Source organism: Schistocerca piceifrons, chromosome 7 (assembly GCF_021461385.2).
Source record: "Schistocerca piceifrons isolate TAMUIC-IGC-003096 chromosome 7, iqSchPice1.1, whole genome shotgun sequence".
NCBI lineage: Eukaryota > Metazoa > Arthropoda > Insecta > Orthoptera > Acrididae > Schistocerca > Schistocerca piceifrons.
In genome coordinates, this window is record NC_060144.1 from 252,737,258 (window position 1) to 252,763,285 (window position 26,028).

At 41.3% G+C, this 26,028-nt stretch overlaps 1 protein-coding gene across 1 annotated transcript in view; it reads right to left on the reverse strand.

Moving 5' to 3' along the window:
- Nucleotides 1-13,537: 13,537 nt before the first annotated feature.
- LOC124805608 (TNF receptor-associated factor 3) overlaps nucleotides 13,538-26,028 on the reverse strand; it is a 57,587-nt gene continuing 45,096 nt past the window's right edge. Inside the window, exons 9-10 of the mRNA XM_047266175.1 lie at nucleotides 24,831-24,986; nucleotides 13,538-15,234 (exon numbers count right to left, since the gene is read on the reverse strand). Coding sequence (XP_047122131.1) covers nucleotides 15,091-15,234; nucleotides 24,831-24,986 — 300 coding nt within the window. The 3' untranslated portion in view covers nucleotides 13,538-15,090. The remainder of the gene's footprint in view (nucleotides 15,235-24,830; nucleotides 24,987-26,028) is intronic.

The window sequence follows — 26,028 nt, forward strand, 5'->3', positions numbered from 1 at the left end:
ATAAAAGTTGTTGTTTGACGGATAGCTGCTTAACAGGGGTCGCGCGATTAAGCATGTAAATATGGGTACCGAATCTCACAGGAACATATTGATAAATGGACCCATCAGACTACAAAAGGAAACTAATGATTATTATAACAATCTGGTTTCTTGTCAAAAGATATCAAAAATGGTTTACCCACTGAATCCGAAATACAAGCATTTAACAAGTAGAAAAGGGATTGCAAATACATGCTGTAGGCTTGGCACAACAGGGCGATTACATAAAAGAATCCTGTAGAACCATGCCACGAAAATGATTAAATGCTACAGAAAGGGAATGTTATTTAAAGAAAAGTCCTAGAAAAGCATGAATGAACATAAATGCATTTGCCTAAGCGCATGACGGATGCAGTTAGCTGGCTGCGAAAATTAGATTAGTGAAGCGAAACTCCGATGCTAATTAACTGACTTCGCGGTCGCCTCTTCTCGGTGGCTGCAACGGTGACCCGTGTTTACCACTATTAAGGATTAAGACCACTATAGAAGCTAAAAAAAACATTTTATTGATTTAAAATTTTTTTGAACCAGTTAAAATATGAAACGAAAAATGTAGTCCATGTAAAAAAAAATATTCTATGGAATTCTGATCTCAAACTCCAGCTCCTCTGATGACTCGAAGTGGCCTACCTGCATCAAATGGATTCCCCTGTAGTGTTTGAGTATCGCTAGAAGCATTTCAAAACAGCAGTCCGTTAGCGTGGCGTCACTACTTGTGCGAAAAAACAGGTATTTCGTTTCGAATCTTTATTTTCGTGTGAAATATGGCTTTTGATTGTTTGTTTGTGATCTTACAGCATACATTTTTGTCTTCCGAGTAAGAAAGAGTAGTAAGAAAGTGTACTCGGGCGTAAAAGGTTTAAAAATATCGTATCCAATGCGGCGTCGAAGTAGTAGGTCATCTAAACGTCCAAAGAATGAACTGAAGCTGAGAGCAGTTCACAAGGAGTCAGTGCTTCTGCTAAGAAATTGAAAGACAGTGGCCAGGATTTTGATGTGAATTGTAGATTGAGTTATAGGCTTACAGTTTCTTGCCGTTTTCTCAATTTTTTTTTTCAACATGTTAAATGTAAAAGGGGCAATACAGACGTCACGTTACAAGAACAAATTCCTCGAAGCTTAGGCCTCACTATAATTATTGTTGATGAATTCTTCTCGGGTTATCAGCGGAGTGGTGGCGTCGTCTTGTTGCAATGTTTCGATAAGTTGGGTACCCATCATCTTCTGGCGACGTCATCATCCCTAGAAGATGATGGGTACGAAACTCATCGAAACTTTCCGACAAGACGACGCCACCACTATGCTGATAACCCGAGAAGAATTCATCAGTGGAATACGCTGAGAAAGACTGAAATCGCATATGATTATTGTTGGTCCAAACTGCCTAGCTGTTATACCAGATAGTAAGTTTATACCTGATAGATACGAAATCAGTCGTTGAATCGTCCTGCAATGCGCTTGCTTGGATTGAGGCTAAAAGGAGTGGTATAGTTTCGTGAGTTCATGGAATTGCCACGACTAGTATTTCATCCGTTCTATGATAAAATGTTGGATACGATATTGATCACGACGGCAACAGTACTACGAGCTATTCCTGGGATAACAGATTAATGGCAAGAGTTTTGTAAAAGTAGAACATTTTCATTTATTCGTGCCTATAAGACACTTCAAAAGTTCAAACGCGTTTTTCTCGGAGTATGGTTTTTCAAAACGGTCCACAGGATAATTCAAGCAATCATTAATCATTTTATTAGAAAATTGTACCATAACTTTGAAATAACATTTCAAAGTGGACCACGTGGAGAATTGTCGGTTGTTTAATTTAAACAATATTTATTAACAAATGGCCATTCTTCTTTTAATAAAATTTGAACGACTTCATTCAGACACTCACCAATTACACCGACATCAATATTTCTAAAATCCCCTACACGGTTCCTAGCTACTCTCAAGCAGATTTATCCAGATTCAAACTGGCAACAGTTATAACAGGTGCCACATATTGCCACAACTTCATCATGCCTCCGGAGAATTGCACCAAGTGTCGCCATTTTTTGATATTTTTCGACAATAATTTTTTGTGATATACTTGAGTATATGTTCAATCACTATCCCAATTATTATCCCTCTATCACTTTTCTTTCCACAAAAAAAATCAGGAAAACCCTTTTTTAGGCCGTCACAGTGGTGTTATTCGTAAAGCTGTGCATGGGTGGAAGACGACTGCAGTAGACACTGGAAATTCTACGTTCAACACTTCCTTTTATGCTCTGCTCTAACCTCTTCTCGTCATCACCCGATTTTGTTCACATTTATGGTGTGTGCAGAGCTCTTGGCCAGAATTGAAAGTGACAGAAGTGAGAGCTCCAGATCTTCAAATGTTTGGAAAAAAATGCATTCCGGATCAGGAATGTCATCAGCCATATATGTTAGAGTAGCTTCGAGGCAGCGGTTGATGCAAGCGACTGACTGTAGAACGGGGTCGTGGGATCGAGTCCTTATACGGGAACACTTCTTTTTTAAGTCTCAGTTTTTATGTTACTTACACTACAAATAAACCAAAATAATGCAAAACAAATATTTTTTATTAAAATTCCATAGAAAGGCATAATATGGAAAGGCAAATGAAGATCTGAGATCGTAAATAAATTTCTATGAAAGAACTGTGCATACAGCATCCATGAGCACTCAGCAAATAATTTTCCAAGAAGGTGTTGTAATTAAGATGTAGAGGTAAAAATGTGGCGTTCATGGTATGTGAAACGTGACAAGAACGTTACTACTTTCTCTGTTCTTACAGTGAATATCAACACACCCTTTGGAAATCGGCAACTATAAAATAATTAAATATCTGACTTTATATACGAAGTTCTTGTGTACGCATTTAAAACGCTTCCTGGAAATTTATTTGTAATCCAAAATTTTCTTTATCTTCCCTTTTCATGTCTTTTATGAAAATACCAATAAATACAATAAATGTATCATTATTTCAATTTATTTGCAGTGCGAGTAACGTAAAAATAGGAAATGAAAAAAGTTCTTCAGAGGGACAGTTGCCCATGACCGTTCGATTGTCCTTCCGTACTCATATCCAATGCACCAACCGCTACCTGGAACCTACGATCACGTAAATGGCCCAGTCCCGCCCGAACTGCATCACAGTGCTGCTTTTTCTTTACACTTCGGCGTCTGGAGCACCCACTTCAGGCACTTTCATGTCTGGCCAAGCCCTGCATATAACGTAATTTTGGACGAAATCAGTGATGACGAGTAGGCGCGGTTCTCCTTGTAAGTCAGAGACATCTCGCTCTGCAACTCAAGTCTCCGATTAATGCCTCAAGTCCTGAAAGAAGTGTCGTCTGTGGTGGCCCCAGAGCAAGTATGTTCTAACTTTTTTCTACGGAAATTAGCTGCTTCTGTCAGCATCACAATTTCACCGACCAGCTGCAAGATATCCTGCTTGTCCCAACTAATGATAATTTAGTAAACAATTTCCTACTGTTACATATTTTGTCCTGGTCAACCAATAAGGTATTGTACTCCTGTGGTGTGGGAAAAAGCACAAAATAAAGACGTTCATGAACACATTTGAGGGATTTACCCCTGCAGTCCCCTCTAGGACAGTAGAAGCGACACATTACGAAGGAATTATCCGGAAGGGAGGGAGACTGGTTGATGTAAGCTACTTGTAAAGACAAATAAATAATAACAGTTTCAGAAAAAAATGAGTGGTTTTTTGAAGATAAACAGCTTCACAAATTGAGCAAGTCAGTAACTCGTTGGTTCACCTCAGGCCCTTATGTATTGATAAAGTTGTAGGACGCCCTTCTGAGGAGTATTGTGCAAAATTCTGTCCTGGAGCGTGAGTTCGTCAAAATCCCGAGCTGATTGAAGGGCCAAGCCCATAATAGTCCAAACGTTCTAAATTGGGGAGATATCTGGTGTCCTTGCTGGCCGAGGTATGGTTTGGCAAGCACGAAGACAAGGAGCAGAAGCTCTCGCCATGTGCGGACGGACATTATTGTGCTGAAATGCAAGCCAAAGATGGCTTTGGTGAAGGTAAACGAAACGGGGCGTACAATATCGTCGACCTACCGCTGTGCTGTAAGGGTGCTGCAGATGAAAACCAAAGGGGTCCTTCTACGAAAAGAAATGGGCCCACTGATCATCACTCGTGGTTGTCAGGTCATAAGGTGGGCCACAGTCACGTTGGTATCCTATCACTGTCCTGGTCTTTCAGCACGTCTTCGGCCTGGTAGCTCACTGAGTGGTGGAGAATTGTCTTCGCTGATGAATTCCGCGTGGAACTGAGCCCCAATGACCAGCGGAGACGTTCTGGAGACACCCCCAGACAGCAGTGGGATACCAACCTGACTGTCGCTTGCCACACTGCTTGGAAGCGAGGAGTGATGATCTGTGGTGCCTATACTTTTCGTAGGAGGATCTCTTTAGTTGTCATCCGAGGCAACCTTTCAGCACAGCGCTACATTGACGAAGTTCTATACCCATTTTTATTGCATGTATGGCCACACTGGGCTTCTGTTTCAGCAAGGTAATGCCCACCCTCATCCTTCCAAAGTTTCTAACTGCTTGTCTTCCTGCTTACCAAATCCTACCTTGGCCGCCGAGTCCTGTATCTTTCCCCATTTGAGGAATTTTGCAGCGTTTTAGGCAGGACCCTACAACAAATTGGAACTTTGACAATCTAATACACCAATTGGACAGAATTTCACATAAAATATCTCACAAGGACATTAAAGAATGTCAGTCAATGCCAAGCTTAACAACACCTTAATAATGACCAGAGGTGGACCAACATAGATTAACTCAATTTGTGAAGCTCTTGCTCTTGAATAAATCATCCATATTTTTCTGAAATTGTCAGCATTTGTTTGTTTTTACATGTACGTTACAGTACCGATTTCTGTTCCATGCGGATAATTCCTTCCTGGTGCATCGTTTTTTTTTCCCTTATATTAACAAAGAGATAGAGGGGCTGGCCAGTACTTACCTCAGCTCAGTACAGCCGATAGATACACACAAAACAGAACTGAAAATTTACATTCCTAGCTTTCGGAACTTTGTTCCTTCATCAGGGAGGAGAGAGGGGAAAAAAGGGAAGAAGGGAAAGTGGATTCAGTTACTCACAACCCAGGTTATGAAGCAACAGGGAAAGGTAAACAGGGAGGGTAGCAAGGATGAATTTTGAGTGTGGCCTTCAGCCGATATAAAGTTAATCAAATGAGGTCGATTAAAGTTTTGGATGTTTTTCATCCTTGTGGTAATACTGTGTGTTGGTGAATAAAGTTTGTATGTTGAGTGCAACTGACAGAAACTTATTTTGGCCCCCTTCCACAACCTAACCCGCTCTATCCTGCTAGCCCAGGCGTATCAGAGTCCTTCGTCAAGGACATAGCTACTCCGAATCTCATCCATTCATTCGTTCATCGTATAACTCATGAAGAAGGAGAAGCTTCAGTGATTGGGAACGAGTTAAAGTATACATCAATGAATGACAACGAAATCATAAAAGCTTAATAACTGCAAGGTTTGTTACGAAAATGAAAACTTTTGTTTATTGAAATGATTTTAGTTTTTCGTCTACAACGATGCTACCTCCTGCAAAGTAGTTCTCATTACGTATTGCAAACATATTGTGAGAGATAGTTCCAGTCCCCTTGAACCTTCTGGAACTCGTTCTTTGGGATAGATTTTAGCTCGCTCATGCATACGTTTTTAAATCATATCCGTACATGTAAAATCCGGAAAGGAAAATGCTAAGCCTCAATCTAGACATAGTGAGGGCAAGTGAAATGAAACTGAATGTTGACAGAGATTTCTGGTAAGATGAGTATAAAATAATGTTAGCAACAGGAAAAAATTGTATAACGGGAATAAGATTCGTTATGAATCTGAAAGTAGTACAGAGGGTGAGTTACTGTGAACAGTTCAGTGTTCTCATCAGAATCGACAGCAAACCATCACCGATAACGACAAATCAGGTACACATGCCGACGCCGCAAGCAGAAGATGGAGAGACAGAGAAAGTACATGCGGATATTGCACGGGAGATGAAATATGGTAGGCATTGGGGATTCCAATCCGGTTTTAGGAGAAAGAGTAGAAGCAAGGCTTACGGGAGAATGTGGGCTAGGTACAAGGAATGAGAGAGAAGAAAGAATAATATAGTTCTGCAACAACTTTCAGCTAGTAACAGTGAATACTCTGTTCAAGAATTACAAGACAGAGAAGGCCGGATGATACGGGAAGATTTCAATTAGATTACACCATGGTCAGGCAGAGATTTAGAAATCAAATGCTGGATTGTAAGGCGTACCCAGGAGCAGATAGAGACTAAGTTCACAATTTATTACTTGTGAAGAGTAAGCTGGTGTTTAAAAGGCTACTTGGAGGGAATCAAAGTCCAAAGAAGTGCTATGCGAAAGTACTAAGAAATGAGCAGCTACGTTTGAAGTTATAGATACTGCGATAGGTAGTACAGTTGAAGAGGAGTGGACATGTGGAAAAAGATTGCTCACAAAACTTGGAAAGAAAAACGTACGTACAAGAAAGGTTAAGTGCAAAGGAACCAAGGGTAACTGAAGAAATATTTCAGATGACCGACGGATGAAGGAAGTACAAACAAGTTGAGGAAAATTTATAAACACAGAAATAAAAGTCACTTAGGATAAAGTAAACAGGAAATTCACGGAAGCTAAGGCGAAATGGCTGTACGGAAAATGCAAAAAAATTTAAGAAGAAGAGATTTTCAGAAGAACTAACTCAACACAGAGAAATATGGAAACAACCTTCGGTGATATTAAAAGGAAGGGTGGTAACGTTAAGTGGTAACGTTAAGAGTGCAAGGGAACTCCACTGTTAAAGGAAGAGGTGAAAAGAGTACACTGAAAGAATATGCGAGCGGGAGAACTTGTCTGATATGACCGAAGAAGAAACAGGAGTCCATATAGAGGAAACATGGGATCCAGTAACAGAATCAAAATTTAAAAGGGCTTTGAAGGACTTATGATCAGATAAGTCAGAAGGGATCGATAATATTCTATCAGAATTTCTAAAAACGTTTGGGGAAGTGAACACAAAATGACTGTTCACGTTGTTGTGTAGAATACATGAGACCAGAGATATACCATCGGACTTTCGGAGAAAAACATCATCCAAACAATTCCGAAAATTTCAAGAGCCGACGCATGTGAGAATTATCGCACTATCGGATTAACAGCTCATCTATTCAGGTCGCTGACAAGAATAGTATTCAGAAGAATGGAACAGAAATTTAGGATCTGTTAGATGGTGATCAGTTAGGCTTTAGGAAAGGTAAAGGATCCAGAGAGGCTGTTCTGACGTTGCGTTTCGTCCTGGAAGCAAGACTAAAGAAAACTCAAGACACGTCAATAGGACTTGTTGATCTCGAGAAAGTGTTCCACAATGTCAGATGGAGCAAATGTTCGAAATTATGAGAAAAATAAGGTTAAGCTTTAGGGTTCAAAAATGGTTCAAATGGCTCTGAGCACTATGGGACTTAAAATCTGTGGTCATCAGTCCCCTAGAACTTAGAACTACTTAAACCTAACTAACCTAAGGACATCACACACATCCATGCCCGAGGCAGGATTCGAACCTGCGACCGTAGCAGTCACGCGGTTCCAGACTGAAGCGCCTAGAACCGCACGGTCACACCGGCCGGCTAAGCTTTAGGGAAATAGGCAGCATGTATAAGAACCAAGAGGGAACAATAAGACTGGAAGAGCAAGACCGAAGAGCTCGGAGTAAAAAGCGTGTAATGCAGCGGTGTTCAATCTACGCATGGAAGAAGCAATGTCGGAAATAAAAGAAAGGTTCAAGAGAGGAATTAAGATTCAAAGTGAAAGGATATCAATTATAAGATTCACTGATGACATTACTAACCTCAGTAAAGGTGAAGAACAATTACTAGATGTGTTGAATGGAATGAACAATTTAATGGGTGCAGAATACGGATTGTTAGTAGATGGAAGACAGAAGAAAATAGTAAGAAGTAGCAGAAATGAGAACAACGAGAAACTTAACCTCAGGTTTGATGATCACGAAGTAGATGTAGTCAAGGAATTCTGGTACCTAGGCAGCAAAATAAGCCATGACGGACGGAGCAAGGAGGACACAAAAAGTAGAATATCACTGGGAAAATGGCATTCCTTGCGAAGAGAAGTGAACTAGTACAAAACATAGGCCTTAATTTGAGAAAGAATTTTCTGAGAGTACAACGTCGGAGCACAGCAATGTATGGCAGTGAAGAAAAAGCAGAACAGAGGAGAATCGAAGCATTTGAGATGTTGTGCTACAGAATAATGTTGAAAATTGTGTGGACTGATAAGGTAAGGAGTGAGGAGGTTTTCCACAGAATCAGAGAGGAACGGAGTATGTGGAAAATACTGGCAATAAGAAGGGACAGGATCATAGGACATATGTTAAGACATCAGGGAATGACTTCCATGCTACTAGAGGAAGCTGTAGAGGATAAAAACTGTAAAGGAAGTCAGGGATTGGAATACTTCCAGGAAATAATAGAGGACATAGGTAGGAAGTGCTGCTCTGAGATGAAGAGTTAGGAGAAGAAGAAAAATCACTTGTCTCTATGTCTGCCGAATGTGGAACCTTGCGCATTGTAAACTATTGTTTCTGGTCAAATAATCACTAAAAACAAAAGCAGTCGTGTTAGTGTGATGCAAACGTCCTGAACCGTTCAAAATAGGTAATCGTTATGGTCGTCTGATGCAGAGGCCCATTTTGAACTATGTACCTGAACGGTGTGCTCCAAAACAATTGTAGCAGCACCATTTTCCACAGATGTTCACGATAGTAACTCGTAAAAAGCCGAACACCTTCACCCATTGCAAGATGTTAACAATCTTCCCTTTGTCAAAGTTCTTTGAAGAACCTCCTCATTACTTACGTTATCAGTCCATCTAATTTTCAACATTCTTTGCTAGCACCACATCTCAAATGCTTTGATTCTCTTCTTTTCCGATTTTCCCTACGTCCATGTTTCACTACCATTCAATGTTGTGCTCCATACGTGCATATCAGAAATTTCTTCCTGAAATTAAGACCTATTTTTGATACTAAACGACTTTTCTTGGCCAGGAATGCCCTCTTTGACAGCGCTAGTTTGCTTTTTACGTCTTTAGGATCCTAAAGTTGTTAAAAATGATTCTTCGTTCGTCTATGCTCCAGGTGGTCTTCAGTCTTGCGTTGGCTGTGATCATAATGTTTCGGCTCGTCAGTATATAATCAAAGTGAAGAAAGTTTTGAGTTTCACTGTCAAAGGCATAACGAATTCCTTTTGTAGTAAAGACTGCACCAGCGAGTGCGATACTTTCAACAAATATTTTCATCTGTATTCGGTCAGGAGAATTTTTAATAGTCAGCGTCAGCAATTATTCGATCACCCGATGATAAAATAATTGCTTTGACGAGAGTTTTGTTCATGAAAATGTACTGTAATTTGATGTAGGTACCTGTTTTAAGTTACGAGCCCCTAAAGTATATTACTTCACTGATTAAATCATTTATATATCATGTCTTTCAAAATGACAACTTCATCTCCGAAAACAAAATTTTCGAGTTATCGTTAATGCCCAGTTGTAGATCGTAGTTACACAACTACAAATGCTGATAGGAGAAAACTTACCCTTACAATTTTCAGCACCTTCACATGCAGCTTTATGTAGTAGGTCATTGAGAGTCTTTTAGAATAAATAAAAGAACCCTACAGAACTTGGTGCACTATTCGTTGTTTGTTAACAGTAGAGGACAATGTTGTGGCATTGTTGCTGTCACAAAGAAATCATTGATGATACTTTCCGGTTTATTGTCATCAACTGTTAGTTAATGAAATTTTCTATTTAGTTTCAAGTTTTCATTATTGTTTTTCGAACTATCTGACTGAATTGTATGTCTTGTATTACAGTAAACAGGATCCTATAGGTAGGTACAATTTTTTGTCGTCGATTAATGTTATTTCATATTTGTTTACGCAGGCTTTAAATTTTAAGAGCCGTTCACTAATAGAAGGTATGTAATTACTGCTATTTTTTAAATCTGTTCACTGCACTGAAGTTTCGTCATTTAGAAGGTTTAATAATTCATATCATAGTGGCAAGTTCATATTATCTTGATAAAGTGGAAATATTTTAATTGGATTGCCTCAAAATTTCATACACATACTTGCTCAAAACAGGGTTTAACTTGTATATTGAGTGGATCTTTTATTTTGTAGTTGTTGTCTAATGTCTTAGAAAGTATGAGTCTGACACCTTCTATGTCCCTGAGCTAAAGTCAATGTGTAAAATTTGTAGTTACAGCTTGGTTTCTTGTGGATCACAGCCACACTGTTAAACTGTTATTTGTTGTAGCATGATGTTCTCAGTAATTGTAATACGAAGGACAGGGCATGTGTTATTCATTCTGTGAAGGTTAGAACAAGTTACTTGCTGTATCAATATTGAGGTTTTGATTTCTGTATATTAAGTTATTCTGTGCAAAATATGTTATGTAAATTGGTCCTAGCACCTCATCATTTCCTCCTCGCTCGTGCCACTTCAGAAATTCTACCTTAAAAGCGAAGCACCTAGAAGAGTAGTTGGGAACGAAATGAAACGTCACATGGTGAGAGGGTACGTGCTGTAATTTCAGAGATTAAACGAAATGCTGTCAAATTAACGAAGAACTGGGGAGTATGATCCTACTTATTACTGTAATGTTGTACGCTCCTTTCCCTGGATGCATACAATGAATCACTTGGAAAGGGAGTCAGGAAGCCGTCCTCTGCTAAGGCAAACTTGCACACAACCGATACTGGCACAGAAACAGACGTGACGTTCGAGATGGTCTCACACATGTTCCATTGGGGACAGATGTGGGATCTTATAGCCATGGGAATGCACAGACAGTTCATTGAGGCCCGTGCCACATATTGACGAACTTTTTCTTGTTGAAATATGATACAACGATACCGTCGTATCGGAGGTAGCTCATGAGGATAACACATATCGGTGACGTATCGTTGTGTCGCCAGGATTCCATCAGCCACTGCCAATTGTGACCTGATGGCTCCCCATCCCATGAGACCAGGAGTAACACCACCCTGTCTCACCAGAACACTGGAAGAATGGGATCTCCTCCCAGATCGCCGCCATACTCGCTGACGAAGGTCATCCGGGATAGTGAAGAAACGAGATTCAACGCTGAACACAATGCGACGCCGTTCACCTGTAGTCCATGTCCGAAAGAACAGATACCATCGGTGACCATGCAGCGTTTTAGAATGAGATGATGGTTAAATCAAGACCCTACGCTGCCGACATCAACGGGGACAGTTGAAAATGAGTGCTCCGCCCGGGATTCGAACCCGGGATCTTCTGCTTACATGGCAGACGCTCTATCCATCTGAGTGACCGAGGGCACAGAGGATAGTGCGACTGCAGGGACTTACCCGTTGCACGCTTCCCGCGAGACCCATGTTACCAACTTAATGTCCACACACTACATCCGTAGTGCCCCTGCCCATTACACTCATTACTCGCAGCAGATAATTTTACCGAGTCCCACAAGAGTTCGGGCAGTGCGTGTGCATTGGCCGTTTCGCCTTAACCATATGAAGATGGTATCTGTTCTTTCGGACCTTCTTCTTCTGTGCTGATGCGCACGCATTGCCAGAACTCTTACGGGACTCTGTAAGATTCTCTGCCGCGAGTAATGAGTGTAATGGGCAGGGGCACTACGAATGTAGTGTGTGGACATTAAGTTGGGAATGTAGGTCTTACGGGGTGCGTGCAACGGGCAAGTCCCTGCAGTCGCACTATTCTCTGTGCCCTCGGTGGCTCAGATGAATAGAGCGTCTGCCATGTAAGCAGGAAATGCCGGGTACGAATCCCGGTCGGTGCACACATTTTCAAGTCTCCTCGTGGGTGTATATCAACGCCTGTCGGCAGCGTAGGGTCTTGCTTTAATTATCATTTCAGTAGCCCATGCTTCCCGGCCACGGCACCTCTCCAAACTGAGCCATTTATCTTGTGATATTAACTACAGTCTACGCTTGGGACGGTAATTTTCCAGCCCGGATGCACAGTCTCTGACCAGTGGTGCAGAATGGCAGACAATGTAGCAGGTAGTTCATTGATTGTTCTCAGAAAACGAACGCAAATATGAAGTGTTGACGTAAAGTTTTTAACATGGCTGCGTGATCAGCGACCATTTACAAATTAAAGTTAAAGCCATTTCACCCTTCGAGGGCTGTAATTGCTTTAACTTGGATTATGACATGTTTGGCGCGTCGTTAAACGATCGTCCCTTGAAGTGTTCAGACGTGGTCGACCGGAATCTTGACGATGAGTATTTCTGCCCTCACCTTCCCATGAAGTCCAGCACAGGTCCACTGTCGGATCTGAGTACTCAAAAAATATGGATACTGGATGATACAAGTGGATGGCCAAACGAAGACCCACAATGAGGCCTTATCGAAACTGTCACGTGCTGATAACTCTTTCTTACAGGAATGAATGATTTCTCTGTTCCCTTCACAGTGATCAGTTAGTATCTGACACTGTATACGCCCCTTATGTACCCTACCATGACCGGTAACAGTACTAAACACGAACCAGGCACTGACGCACTGAGGTGGCCGTTTTACGTATCACAGAGAATTTTGATTCTGATTATTTCCATACCCGTCGATGGTGTCTTCGCATACGAATTTATGTTCACAGCTGGCCATATCTACAGCGTGCTCCACAGTTTCTACCGGGCATTGTATTTACGGGCACTTGAATGTGTATGACAACAAATCAGTGTATTATTTCAAGGCAACCAGTTTGACACGAAAGAATAGTAACTGTCTCACTCATGGATAACTTTCTCAAATACAGGTCATTATACCTTTCAATTTCGATTCCATGTAAATTCGTCTATCATCAAACGTTGCCAAACATGAAGGACAGACACAAATGTAAATACTGACACTGTACAATAAAGGTTTTTATTATAAAGTACATCAGTTCTTAGGTGTCAAATAAAACAATGTCAATACTTCCTTACAATTGCTAGTGCTGTAAAGCTATTTCAAAATATCTTTCAGGTAAGTACAAATTCATTGCACAGTCATGGATATGGAACACTTACGTTAGTTAAAATTGGTAACCGCAGAAGAAAGCAATACGGGCTAACAACAAAATATTGCTCTAGATAATAATATACACAATACCAACGTTTCTATGCCCAAAAAATATGTATTTCGCTTTTATTTGTTTCACAGTTCATTTCATTCTTCTTAAATAAACATTATGACATTTTATTATTGAGAACAATTCCTTTTTTCTCTTGGACTCTTCTGACAACACAATTACCAGTAAGTCCTCTACAATCGTCCCCCAAGTTGTGGATCGAATCTTAGCTGACATTGAACTTCAATATAAAAGTAAATATAAGTGAAAACACACGGAGAACGAAATCTAAAGTAGTTTAGTCAAGATTATAAGATGCGTTCCGTGATTAATATTCTTCTAGCATAATTGGCTCAAATGGCTCTGAGCACTATGGGACTCAACTGCTGTGGTCATAAGTCCCCTAGAACTTAGAACTACTTAAACCTAACTAACCTAAGGACAGCACACAACACCCAGCCATCACGAGGCAGAGAAAATCCCTGACCCCTTCTAGCATAATAATCTTTTTCGTTGCATAGAAAGAAATTACATCATCATTTGAGGAACAATGTTGAACTGTTCAGTATCTTTATGTTGATGCGGTCTAATACGTGTCTGTTGCCTTACTCGGTAGTCATATGGGTGCCTTTACGCAGAAGCCACTAAACAACGTGGATGTTGTGGGTGGGTACTCAAGGGCCCGCAGTGAAGTTACGGAGACAAATCCATAAGAGAGACCACTCGTTTAGGATGAACACGAAGAGCATTGGTTTCCTAGAGAGCAGCGAAAGTTTGATCCTAGGATATGAGAAAGTTCCTTGTTGGAACAAACATATGGCTACATGCACCTGTAAAGAAAATTTTCGGCAGAATAAAACACATACCTGAATGCCTGCTGAAGACAGACTAAAAAGATGGAAATCATACGTGGTTCGTGATCGGCTACTACTAATAAAGAGATAAGTGCAATCTGTCGATTTCATAAAGTGAAACTACTTGATTCCCCGGCTGGAGAATTTCTCTTGGATACTAATAAATATTGTATCCCTTTCTTGATGTTCGCGATGGACGTGATTCGAAAAGCGAACAGTGATGTCACTGAAAATATAGCATCGCACACAGAACGAGGAAGCGTTAGCCTCAGGTGCAAAAGCAAAAGTCTTGAGTTGAGAATTCCTGTAGTGTAATCAACTATCTTATTGTGTCACGTACTCCAACTTCGACAACATTAAAAAAGTAGACAGAATGGAGGAATGGGATGCAAGAAAGTCAGTGTTGCTAGCTGTTTGCTGTGCATATATTAAAAAGATGGCGGGATTAACGTTGTTCCATAAAATTAATCCTGGGCGAGGAATCACTACAACTGGTCTATTGTTAAGAGGAAATGAAATAAAAACGGCTTCCGTTAGATGACTTTTTCAACACATGGATATTCTGAACCATACGAATCTGCAGTCATGTTTCGGCATCATCATTCCGTAATTAATCTAGTCTACTGCAGGACACCACCTGTAGATGGAGGTATCCGGTGGTTTCATTTTGTAGTAACTGATCTTTCAATACAATTAAATAAAATTCAGATCATTCATGATTCTTTTTCATTATAAACATTAGAATCATAAAGAACTACCAGTGCTTGCTATATAAAATGTGTCTCACATGACCTTAGACTTCTCCGCTGCTGCTGACGCATCAATTGAAAACAACCAGAACGATTGTTTTATATACGTTACAATAACAAAACATTCACATTACGCGGTCAAACAGAGAAATCTGTAAAGTTAAATTATCCATTTAAAAACAAGCGATTCCACCAATGCACTCGGTTCACATGGAAGTGCACTTGGATATGTTACTCTACAGTGACTTCTAGGTATATAGCGTTGTCTTTGATGTAACTGAACTGCTGCATCGTCTTGTGAGGGAAGAACTGGTGGTAGCCAGCAGGATCTTCTTTGGTTGTTCCAGCCTTCAAAATTTTCATCAGGTTGTTTGCCTGAAAAGAAAACAACTTTACTTCCTTCTTTCCCTTATTTTACTGAACATATCATATTTCATCTATTACAGTTAAGGGGCTCCTTCTTTTGAGGTGCGTACTGTGCCTGAAACAACTATTGGCAATCACAGAGAGGTATCATGAAGCGTAAGTTACACTAAGCGTGTATGAAGCTTATGCAATCATTCTGAATGAAGCTGATATGCTGTTAAACAGACAGAAAATTTGGAATTACGTTCCACCAGAAGTCTTCGGTAAGAAAACCTCTAGCTTCTTATATCGTTCTCTTTTTCTGCCTCAGGAGAGAAATAGCATACAAATAAGTGTAACTGTCTACAGAAGACTGTAACTAACACAGTCGAGCGGTGCGGTGGGGGCATTTAAAAATTTCCTGTTTTAAAAATCCCTTTAATTGTCTTTCAGGTTGTGAACCATGTACCCATCGATAACTACATAAACTCTGATGAAATAGTTAATCTGTGAATGGTTGGACGTCAGTGTCAAAGAGGTACAATATTTCGAAAAGTGAACACATTGCCATGGTCGTCATGAAGTACGCTGGAACAATCTGAAGAAACATATTACGTATTTTCTCTCCAGACAGAACAATTTCTGATTGTGTAGATTGCTTGAATAGTCAAGGAAGCCTAATCTAAAGTTGTCTAATGTTCAACCTAATACATGTACACAGAATGAATTTCACTCTGGCAGACTGAAACGGTGTGATAGACCGGTGCACCAACCTGGCACCTTTGCAGTCCACGCAACAGAGCTGTCCACGAATGTCTCACAACCCACCATCACAGTTTTATTCCCGCACAGTACTTCTTCTACGTTCCAAACATCACAATTATCCTGCATACGGCTTGAGAAAAGCACTCCTGGATAGAAGGGTACTGGAGAGAAATAGCTTAGCCTAAGGCTAGGGCATTGTTTCTACGATGAATATTAACCTTGCAGTGGAGTTAACGCTTGCTTCCAGAAGTGCCAGCGATGCTAGTTGTGCAGGAGAGCTTTTTGCCATGTCAAGACCATGTCAAGAATAATATTTTATGTTTGATAAATCATTTGTAAAATTAAGCCGACACCTTAAACAGTCCCAACACAATCTACACTCCACCCAAATTCTACGCTATAATTAGTAGCAGAGCATGGTTGTGCATTGTGCTGGTGCAGGGATCACATTCAAGTAGTTTTCCTTCTTTTGACAAAGCGAAAGAACAGGATAAGATTGAGCTGCCAGAAAGGGAGGGTAAATAGTGAAAGATGCAGTCCGCTAGGATTCTTGCCCCCTTTAGCAGCTATGTCTAATAACAAGGAATTTTTAATAGATTCTATACAATATACTGCCATGTGTTTGTACAATACAGTGTTATTGAAAGAACAGAAGGTAATATGTGCACTAAGGGACATGTTACTTCTACAGCTAATGTGTCCTCATATTAGGCGTTGTTTGGCAAGCAGGATAGCGAATAGCGTAGCTGAAGGATATACTATACTGGTTATGTAAGAGAGCAGTTTCTGTGCAGGCAATGTGAAAGTTGATTGACTTACATTATGGACACGAACAGGGAATAAATGAGCTATTTGGAGACTTTTTTAACAGGACTCAAACCAGTTTGCCTTGTGCCCACCAAGGTCGCGGTAGTGGCTAACATCATACAACACATCAAGTCAGCAGATCTTTCACTCATTGCCTTTCTACCTTCAAGGGCTTAGGAAAACTAGCATATCAGATCAAAGGATTAGGTAAGTACGATTTTTGGAATGGTGTCAGAAGAAGAGTTTTCAAAGCGTAACAGCAGTTTCCTCTGCCTTGCAGAGGAAAATTTATGAGAGATGGCCCAAAGCAGTAGATCAGTTTGGGTGCAGCGAAAAGTGTCAGTTCTGTAACTGCCCCTGTAGGAATTAAGGTAAAGTTTGCGCATCAGCGACAAAAGACACCATTTACTTGCTGTGAAGCTAATAATGAACTTACATGAGGCCTACTCGACACTATCACATCAGTCACAGCAGCAAGTGACAAGTAGCTTAGCACACGCCAGACACTACTGGGGATCATCGACTCTGAATCTGGTTAACACCCCGTATGTATCGGCCAGTTTTAGTGCGTTACAGATGTTGTGGAGTGTTTTAGGTAAGATGAAAATCTGGGAGTTCACCTGAAAAATGAAGTTTAGAAATTACACAGTGAACTGGGCTACGTGATGATGGACAGATTAGGGGTGGCTAAATTTATTACGTACTGTATCGAATTAATGTCTACATTTCCGGTGAGGAGGCCACCATATTACCTGTCGCCATCATGCATGACGGAATTGAAAGGTCTACTGGTAGATATGTTGCAGTTATATCAAATATTATGTTGCAGCAAGGAGTTATTTGCCTTTCCAAATCACAGTGTTTTGCATCGACATTATTGTGTCTAAAACATACGGCAAATAAAGGTCAACAGTAAACTACGGAGAACTTAATAAGAAGATGGTCCGCCAGACAGATAAGTATTCGTCTTTTGACCTGCTTGTAGGCAACTTTTTTTATTACCTCGGATTTGAACCAGGCACGGTGTTAGCCGTCAATTGAAATATGTTTGATTGTAATGTGGTGTCTTTTGGGCTCGCCACTGGTGCAGAGACTTTATGCCAGCTTTTAGGCGTGTTTTCAGATATCAAATTCCAATGCCAGTACCGGCGGTTTTTAGCAAAAATTGGCATGGGCATGTGCAGTACACATGCAATATGAGGGAGGTATTTATACACCATAGTAAGGTGATTCTGGTGACGAGACGTGGAAAGGTGAGCGTTGGGTTCCAGGTCATGTAGTGTACAGAAGATATCGTTTAGAACGGAACATCAAAATGGATCATGAAAAGGTCAAAACCACAGAGAATGCCCCCCATAGAGTAACGTTAAGACAACAGCAGGAGTTATGGGAATCGTTATTTTTTTTAGGAAGTTTGTACCGATGTTTACGTAACTGTTCCAGCCTCCGAATGAGTTACGGTTAAGTTTTACATGTGCGAGTGGGGTGATTCCCAAGAAGCAATGTGTAAGAGCTTGAAGGAGACCCTGGTAAGCGCCCGTCTGGTGGCAATATTAGACTACGGTAAAGAGTGTATCTGAACAGATATCCTTATTTGCTTCTTACTTCCCTTCAGTGACCTAAAAAATATCTAGATTGAATCATGCATTTCCCTTTCCAGATTATCTAGCTTCCCTATTAGGATCAGACTTCTGATATTCCATGCCACGACTCGCAAAAATGTTACTCTTTCGTTGGCTGGTCAGCCCTTTCTCATCGTTATCTCCCTCTTGGCACTCCTCACCCGAAGATCAGAACGGGTTACTAATCAGAAATTTTCGGCAGTGGGAAGATAATTTTGCAGTTATAGGATACATATCCTAAAGACACACGCTATATCTTCAGTGCAGTCGTTTTCATTGCCTTCGGCATCTTCGTACCACTGATCGTGGCTGTTTCTTGCGCCTTTTAGAGGCAGTTTCGAATGCGAAATGCATTATGTAGCCCTGAAGCGCTGTCTGCTCCTCTGCCCTCTTTGACAAGGCCGTTGGCGGAACGAGGGGACTCCTTACGCTGGTTAAGTTACACTGAAAGTTAAAGCAGCTGGCGGAATAGTATCTGGATGCAACATGTTTTACTAGCCAAAGACGCTACACGTAGATCACTGGTTTCCCTGAAACAGAATAAGTAGTTGCAAAACTAATTCAACCATGGGTTGACGATTTCGAAAGGTTCGCGAATCTGTACTTGACTGGATCATTAATTAATTAATGTCTCTTACTTTCTTGCAAACCATCCGAGGATGCAAAACTAAGTATCTCTATACGTGGCTAGTCTTTGGAGTGTAGTTAGGTTACAAACATCATAGCCTGTCAGTAGTCTACAACTGGACATATTATCTGTCTGCAGTTATAGCTTTTACTTTCTGTTTAAGATACATATATACGACATACGATAAAAAAATTAAACTTATTTTACTTAGGGACTTAAGAAAATAAGTTACACATGTCGTCCTATGATAAGCCCATTGCCAAAAAAGTGACGCAGTGTCAGAAGAGAGTACATGGTACGGGTTTCGTGTAGACACACTTCTGCTGCGGTACTGATTACGGACGCAACACAGTGTGGGAGTGAAATGGCGCGGTTATTGGAAGAGTATCCCAAAGTTGAAGTACGTGCGATAGTGCAATTTTTGAGGGAAAAAACATCTAAATTGCACACAGATTCACCATGAAATCCTGGTGGTATGTGGATCAAATGCAATGTCCCGCTCAACCAGCATGGCCGAACGCTGAAATTTTTCCACGGTGTTGGGGCAGCACCCTAAAATAATTTATCCAGGATGGTGGTAATGATTCTACAATTGTCATTTTTATAAATATATGTTGGTCGTTTGGAGATTATCATACCACAAGCACTATAGGCGACACTAAAAAATATATCTCAACCCAATATGTGAATAAGAACTGTGTATTGTAGATTCCACAGGAGGGTGCATGTTGCCCTTATTGCCCCTACCCCCCTTGCGGGCGCCTATTCTTGCCACCAATTTGAACAATGCCACATTGACGTGGGTGGTGTGGATTAGGAAGGAAGGGCTTCTACATCGACCACAAAGGACAGTGTCCAGGCAATTGAGGAGAAACATCTGAGGAAAAGAGATGTTACTATGATGAGTGATCAAGGAGCTATTTTCTATCATCTTGGAATGGATCGACCGGTAGATAGCTCTCACAGGTGTCTACAGAGAATTGGTCTTGTGTTGGAAAATAGTATCTGGTTCTGTGTAACCTTGTAGTGTAGTACAGCCTTAAATCAAAGCTACGTGTCGAAACCTAATAATGGTTAACTTATCTTTGAAGGCTCGTCGTGCGTCAATATTGGTCCTGTTAATGGTGATATCATCAACGATATTACCTGATCACGTGCGCACCTATGTACCTCAACTTATTTCTACTGTCCTTGTGACTTATACCCGTACAAAAGTGTCTTTCTAAATTTATTTGTTTTCAGGGAATCTTCAGTAGCTCTGTGGTACTCTGGTCATTAGTTGCACTTCTGGCTAGTGGCCACTTCGGAGGACGTTGTGATGGAATCTATATTGTTCACTCATTTAAGTATAGAAAGCTGTTCCCTGTGCGTGGTTGCAGGTGACAGTTCTCTGTCCTAGGGTGTGTTGAGACATTTGATGTCGACAGTTGTCCTGTGGTGACTCATATCTCTCAGACTCATAAGTTGTGCAAACCTGTACTTCAGCTACTCTGTTGTGCCAGAAAGGCAGAGGGAACGTTTCGGTCCAAATGACGTTGCGTGTGTCATGTCTTCTGTGCACAGCTTCGGGTATTAGCCAGGCTTAATCTATAATCTCCTTAACGTTTCTATTCTATGCTGTGTCAGCTGTAGTCGCCGAGCACTATCAGGATCCACATACAAAAGGGCATAACCAGCTACGGTACTCGTAGGGTGGCTCCCTCCACGTAGCTACGTTTCCTTCTGATTCGTTGATGGTACATGTGATACTGTCTGTGTCCTGTCAGCTCATGCTCTTATGTCTAGCGTTGCTCATTCTCGACCGTGTGGGTCCGAATTCTGTTCCATGCCGAGTCGGGAATTTTCGCCGCTCGGGAGAGGGTGTAGGTGTGTGTTGTCCTCATTATCATTTGATCATCATCGAAGCACGAATCAGTGAAGTGGCGTCATATAAAAAGACCTCCACCAGCCAGCCGAACTTCCCCGATGGCGACTCCCAGCCAAATATCCATATCGAAATTTTAATTCTTATGTTTAGTCAGAAAATGGCTCACGGCACGTTAGGGGTTTATGTGTGGCGTAATCCAGGCATTTGAAATTAAGGATGCAGTTTTCTGTGTTGTTGGCCATTAAAAGTGAAACGCCATGAAGGCAGGAGTAACGCCATCTGTCTACAGTATGGGGAAAGATTACACAAAGGATTTGTCATTCAGAGATTCCACTTCAATGTTGTTTGGCCGTGGCTAACAATGACGTATTCTTTCTGCAAGAGGAGGAATCGTTTACCATCTAGTGTCGAGATTCGACAGCGGCAGGATCGACGTCAGTCGATACTGCCTTTTACCTTTCAGTGATATGGCCGCTCTTTTTGGTCAAAAACGCACTATCCGACGGTTCTACTGAGGACCATACTCACTGACGCTGAATCTCAATGTCCGTGCGCAACTAACGGAGGAAAGGACGGGACAGACACATTATTGACTTGGCCGTGCAGGATTGTAACCCGCGTAATGTACCTTGCGGCGGCAAAAAGGCTTCTTTGCGGTAAGACAAGTATTAACGAGGGCATTGCGATGACGACTGGAGTGCCACGAACTGTCATTACGGCGGCAATTGTTGTAGCTGCCCTCGACGAGGCAACAGAGAGAAGGACACCGACAGTGGTACATTCAATAACAGCACAGGACTTATGAATGGTCACGATGTACTTTAATACGAGTTCTAAGTCTGCGTATAACATCACAATGGACGTATCTCCATGCAGAGGCTCTGAAGAGAACGAACATTAGCTGATTGCCTTCACTGTAGTTGTCCAGCATCTGACGTCTCATTGGGTGCAGGAAACGGCCACCTCACCACACAAATCCGTAAACTGGACAACAAGCGTTACATTTCTGTAGGGCCGGCCGCGGTGGCCGAGCGGTTCTAGGCGCTTCAGTCCGGAACCGCGCGACTGCTACGGTCGCAGGTTCGAATCCAGCCTCGGGCATGGATGTGTGTGATGTCCTTAGGTTCGTTAGGTAGCTGTAAGTTCTAGGGGACTGATGACCTCACGTGTTAAGTCCCATAGTGCTCAGAGCCATTTCAACCAACCCCATTTCTGTAGGCTGGCGGCTGTACCAAGTCTTCGAGACTTCCGTGACATGTTTCAGGGCGACAGTGCAAGACCGCATGTTGTCCGTACTGTTCTGAGCTACCTCGAAACGACAGTATTCGATCCACAGAAAACATCTGGCCATGGGTTGCCGAAAGACTGGCTAGCCACACTCGTCAGCCATTATCAGGAATAAACACTGGAATAAAGTCAAAGCAGCGTGCAATGACGCACTTGTCTCTGTCTGTTATCCAAACTGTTCGGACACGGTGCCAAGCGGAGCGAGAACCGTTTCTGCTGCCAGAGATGGCAGCTTGTGTTCGGTCTGTTGCCTCCAGTCTTGCGAAAAGCTGAACTTCGAGGTAATCACTGTTCTTCAAGCAGTACATTTTTGTATTCTAAACATTAATTGATCCGCCTGCACGCATAGAGTACTGAAGGTTCCCGACAACCTGAAGAATGCTCCTCGTTGCAAGCTGATTACACTACTCAACACTCATTTTGCATTTGTCGTGTGATATATCAGTTACCATGTACTTTGGTGTGTAGAATCCGAATATACCTTTCAAAATCTTCTACCACGTAACATTTTAGAACTTTGAAGCATTTCTTACCGCCAGGCCTCCTATCATTTCAAACAGAAGTTTCCTAAATTTCGTAACGCAAAGCTGAGTGTAAAAAGACAATGGATTAAAATTGCAATCTTTAGTACCAAACTCAAAAAAATATCGAACTAGCTGCTGGTCCTCTTTAAAAGTGATTGTGAATGGCTGTTTAGGCAACAGGAAAGATGACAGCTATGTTTGCAAGATAAATGATCTGTTAGACAGCTAGAGGAACATGGTGTGTAGAATGTCGTCTAAAACGCACTTTCTACATCACTACCTTGATTTCATTCCTGAAAATTAGGAAGCCGTAAACAATGAGCATGGCGTACTCTTTCACCCGGACACCTATACGATGGAACGCCTTTATTAGGTCACAAGAATACTTCAGTGATGGTGTATTGTTACAGAGAGTAATGAAACGGCAAACAAACGAAGAGCATCGTTGTCGCATTTTTAGAATTCCAATGAAGATTAAACTTGAAAATGTTTCGTGAAATAAATTAGTCTGTCTACTAGCATCATTTGTATACATATATTAAATAGTATTGAGTTCTAAAATTCTGAACATCTGAACATGCGTTTCTTGTTTGTTTTAATTCCTGTTCCCCAGTACTGATTTTGATTCTGCCTTATGGCTAGGAAATATGATAGAGAAAAACTGATTTAACCACTGAAATGAAAACCCCTAATTTTGGTAGATCTAGCTACTTGCAAACCAGATGCACAAAGTAGTTTAAATTTGTTGAATAGTGCTGCTGTTTGTGCTAGCGTCACCTGTAGCAATCTGTGAGCCCAGACTCTTTGCACAGTAATCCACGACAGCAATCATAACAGGTATTCTGCATTGCTTTTCTGTCTGTCTTATCCCCTTATTCTATATGAGTTCCGTAATAGAATCGCTCATCCACGAAGACACTGAAATATGTGAATACAGTTTTTGTTTTTATAGGTATATTATTAATCGGAATAGAGGATATGCTGGTAGAAGGCCTTCTAATGTTTTATAACACTCATTTTTTTTTCTCTGGAGGTACGAAATTCTGGAAATTATGGCCTTCTGACAATATGTATTTCCTTGGCAGCAATCGTCTTGAAAGGATCACGACCACAAATCGACTCTCGTCGGCTGCCTTTGGAGATAGTTTTGCTTAAATGTTGACCTGCATACGCGAGTCTTCTCTCCTGTCCAGATAACAGTTTTTCAAACAGCTGTAGGGTAACCCAGCTCTCTCAAATGGTCAGAAAGCGCTGTCCATCAAAGGTAAACTGCATTCCAGACTGTATCACTGTAGAAGTACTGAATCCGCGTGGAGCCCTTCTCGCTAAAATTCTTGCATCGTTTATAGACTCCTCCGTTGACTACATTAATCCAAAGCCAAACTGAAAGGAGCTGATGCTATGCAGCACTTTTTGCTCCTGCAGTCTGCTACACTGGAATTTCACCAAAGCTCTCCCGTATCTGGTCGCCAGACTGTAATACAGAGCATGAGAACTAGATAATCTTTGTCCTCAACCCTTCTTCAAAACAATCGTGTTTGCACGCTTTCACAATGCTATAACCACGTATGAAAACTTCAAGAAAGCGACAGTATGACACTGAACGATCGACTATTTACGTTTTGTGCAAAGGCTGACAGTAATTTTCAGTAATTTAAATAGTACGTAAGTTAATTTTATAACTAGGCGTCGTGTGGCTACGATGGGCCATTTACATGTAGGGAGCTTTCATTTTATTGGTAAAAATTCTTCATTAGTGCTGTAGTTAATGATGTATAAAACATCGTAAGAGCGACTGTAATTTCTTCTGTTGACTTTGTGATCTTTGAAAATGGCTGTGGCTCGTCATTCCCCCGGTTTCACTCTCGTTGTTATCTGTATGAATAATACCACACACAAGAATGTTCTGCATTGTGCAGCTACAGGAGAAATACAAAGCACGGCTCAGCCTTGCCTTAATAAAAAGTTTCATAGCTGCATGTTTGGTATTGTAAATGACTGTATTCGCAAATGGCGAGACACTTAGGAAAGACGTACAGATCCAAAATGCAGGTCGGAACTGATAGTATCGTAGAGTATTAAAAGGAAAAGAAAACAGTTCTTCAGTGGTCTAAACTAGATCTCACCTGCTCCGAGTTGGGGGCTTGGTCCCTCAGGGTGACGGACACTTTGCGATTGAATGGCTGCGGCAGCAGGGCGTCCCAGTCCCCCGGCAGCACTTGCAAGCCCACGATCATGTTGCGGCCCTTCCAGTGGCCCACTCCATTTAGGTGAACTTCCAACTAGAATGAAACAAAATTCAGTCAGTATTTGCTGCGTGGAAAACGTCACAGTCTGTACCCGATTCACATGATGACTTCTTTCGAACTACCAGTTCATTGCTCGTTGTGCAACGTCGTACTTTCGAGTAGCTTCTAATTCCAATTTTCAATCGCGCCAGATATTGGTATTTCAAAGACATTATTATCCCGCAATTTACACATTGTAAGTTTTCTTGGTTTTCAAGAAAAGTGATGTAAGCTCGATTTTCTTACGATGTGCCATACTTCATATGTGTATACTGGATATTATTCAAACGTTTCACGGTTACTTTTCGTATTCAAGGAAACTCATGTGAGCTCTGTATTTTCGTTCGATGTGTCAGTTTATATCTGTATACTGAATATTTTTTCCAAACAGAGGTTTTCAACAGTCGATATGTTACTTCACAGAAATTCGTAGTACAACCAGTGTAGTATGCAGTGTGGTATTTGGTTGCTAGTAGCATTGTCGTTGTTGTAGTGTTCTCAGGGAAGCTGTTGAGTGAGTAGGGTGTCGGTCATGCTACTGATAAGTCTGGAAATACATAACTGGCCATTACAATTGCTACACCAAGAAGAAATGCAGATGATAAACGGGTATTCATTGGACAAATACATTATACTAGAACTGACAAGTGATTACATTTTTATGTAATTTGGGGTGCATGGATCCTGAGAAATCAGTACCCAGAACAACCACCTCTGGCCGTAATAACGGCCTTGATACGCCTGGGCATTGAGTCAAACAGAGCTTGGATGGCGTCTACAGGTACAGCTGCCCTTGCAGCTTCGACACGATACCACAGTCATCGAGAGTAGAGACTGGCGTATTGAGACGAGCCAGTTGCTCGGCCACTATTGACCAGAAGTTTTCAATTGGTGAGAGATCTGGTGAATGTGCTGGCCAGGGCACCAGACGAACATTTTCTGTATCCAGAAAGGCCCGTACAGGACCTGCAACATTCGGTCATGCATTATCCTGCTGAAATGTAGGGTTTTGCAGGGATCGAATGAAGGGTAGAAC